Source organism: Trachymyrmex septentrionalis, unplaced genomic scaffold, assembly GCF_001594115.1.
Source record: "Trachymyrmex septentrionalis isolate Tsep2-gDNA-1 unplaced genomic scaffold, Tsep1.0 scaffold15, whole genome shotgun sequence".
Lineage (NCBI taxonomy): Eukaryota > Metazoa > Arthropoda > Insecta > Hymenoptera > Formicidae > Trachymyrmex > Trachymyrmex septentrionalis.
Window position 1 is genome coordinate 166,143 of NW_017304653.1, and position 2,639 is coordinate 168,781.

Genomic DNA, 2,639 nt, shown 5'->3' on the forward strand with positions numbered 1-2,639 from the left:
TCTACTTATGTATACTCAAACCACATCATACAGCGAGCATTTTTTATCAGTCCCAGTATAAATAGCTTCAGTATAAATCATAGTATATATTAATGCGATAAGATGTTATTAATTCGCATCGCATTTAAAAAGAATCGCACATCTAAAATGCATTGAAATAACTCTGACTTTGCGGATCGTACAGATCTTCGGTTTTCAAGAGCAGTACATTTTCCGCTTGGAAATTTTAGTATTATGTGTGCGGAACACGCGGTCCGTCAAAGGCTCAGCGCAGCATTCGTACGCCTACTTGAAGTTGCACGTTACACGTTCTCTCTTTCGGTACGAAGCTCGCAACTGCAATATCGGATTGCACAAAGCGGACAGGGAACTCGGAAGGGGGGGATCGATGCCGAAACTGGTGCGGGATGCTTCGGAGTTACGAGGCGGCCGGAGGATCTCCTTTGGAGACATTCGTGCCGCACAAACTCGATATATTGCCCGAGGATGTCCGTTATTGGACGTTATTGGACGTTCACTAACGAGCATGGTGGATGGAAAGTTTATTGGGAGGCTGCTTCCGTCATCTGAGCGTGTGTACTGTAGACACAAACTTGGAAGAAATGAGGAATATGGCGCTCCCCCATACGGCGCTCGTGTATTATCATTAAACATGCTTCGCGATGCAAAAGCGAGTATTCGCATGACCCTATATCCGGCTGTCTAGACATGGCCGCGCAATAAATGAGAATGTTGGTAAAAAAGTAATAAAGACCATTCAAAGTTGTTTGAGCTTACTGCCAATAGCTGATACATTTAATTATTTTAAAGCTATTTGAAACGTCGTTTAAATAGATTTTAATTAGAATATTATACCGCGAAAAATATTGCTTTTGCTCGAATAGTATTTTTTTAAATCATACCATTTTTCTGATCTTTCAACAATTAACATATTTTAATCATAAAAAAATTATATTAACGTAAGGTACACGTGAAAGCGCATTGAAGAAATTACATCTTGGATTCTTCTTAAGACATTATTTAAGATCGTATTATCTTTAGCAGTTTCATTTTCCCTTTACGATTATCTTTTTATTTTTCATCAAATAAATCGATTGTACCTTTCATCATCTTCCAAGGTGTATGCCATCAGAGCTGCGCCTTTCTCGACGGTGGCGCAGGTGGATCCTAAATGCGAAGGGGCTTTACCAGTCATAGGGCTGGCGAAGCACTTGCGTTGCCTGTGTCGCGAAACAATCAGAAATATCGCCACGGCGAGTGAAAGTATTACGGCGGTCAGCACGCCGATCACGATCGCCATGTACGTGGGGTCGTCGTGTTTCGCGGTCGAAACCGGTAGTTCGCCCTCGGCGGCGCCGTTCTTCTCGACGAAGACATCACTCTGGATAGGTGATTCGGTGGTCGGGGCTTCCTCGGGCGTGAAGTTGCCATGCGCTACGTCTAAATAAATAAGAGAAAGAGATCAGTTTTAGGATCCTTAAAATAATTCAATATACTTCCTACATTTTTTGAAATGGAATCTCATTTTAAAGAGTGAAAATGGAGCCAGTCTTGAAAAAGAGTGGTTTAATTTTTAATCTTAAGAGTGAGGTTTCACTCTTCAAGAATGATAATTCGCTCTCAAAATTTTAGAGGGTATATAGATATATAATAACATTATAATCCGAACATAATAATAATAATAGAAATAATAACTTTCAATATAATAAGAATAGTAGTTATTAATTTAATTGATCTATTATACATATTATCTATACAATATGTACAAGATGTTCCAAAATTTGCGACTCAAAATACTATAACAAGAAAGTTTTCGAGAAATTAAATAAAAAAGTTATTTGTGAATTTTTATTTTAAGCTATATCTTCTAATATATAATGGTTTAAATATGGCTAATTATACTTTAGGTGGTCACCTGTAAGTATTAGAGGAAGGAGCGTTTATCAGTAGTCACTAATATTATCATGGACAGGTGACTGTGTAAATACAGTCTTTGGCTATATTTAAATTCTATTATCTCAAAAAATACTGCTTCAGATAAAAATTTATAAATAACTTTTTTATTTATAATTTTCCGAGAATTTTCTTGCTAAAGTATTTTTAGTCGTGGATTTTGGGATACCTATATAAATTTATATAAATTCGTAAATTCTTAAAAAAATATATATATATACACACACAAATCATTATCATATTTATACACTGAAAAAAAAAAGATTGGTTGCTGCAGCTAAGGTTGGGTCAGTCTATCTGCAATGTCAGTATAGGATTTCGATAGATTAACACAATCAAAAATTGATTGCTGCAACCAATTAAAAATGCTATGCCATATTTTACCTAATTTGCTGCAGCAGTCAATCTTTTTTTTCAGTATATACTTGTATATACTGAGAATATACTTGTATATACTTGAATTCTTGATTTTGAAATATAATTTTTTAAAATTATGTGTTAAATGATATGCATAGATTTGTTCAGTAAATAGTACAATAAATAGTGAAATTTGATATACCATAATGCTTTGTGATATCATTTGTGATTATTAGAGCAGTACAATATTAATAATTACTATTATTGTTATATTCGAAACTATTATCTCTACCGTTATATTATAATGTTATTATATATATATATATATA

At 34.5% G+C, this 2,639-nt stretch overlaps 1 protein-coding gene across 2 annotated transcripts in view; it reads right to left on the bottom strand.

Annotated features, from left to right (window-relative positions):
* LOC108745834 (epithelial discoidin domain-containing receptor 1-like) overlaps nucleotides 1–2,639 on the bottom strand; it is a 158,999-nt gene that overhangs the window by 26,146 nt on the left and 130,214 nt on the right. For both annotated transcript variants that reach the window (XM_018482224.1, XM_018482223.1), the window contains exon 8: nucleotides 1,101–1,440. In XM_018482224.1, the coding sequence (XP_018337726.1) occupies nucleotides 1,101–1,440 (340 nt within the window). The remainder of the gene's footprint in view (nucleotides 1–1,100; nucleotides 1,441–2,639) is intronic.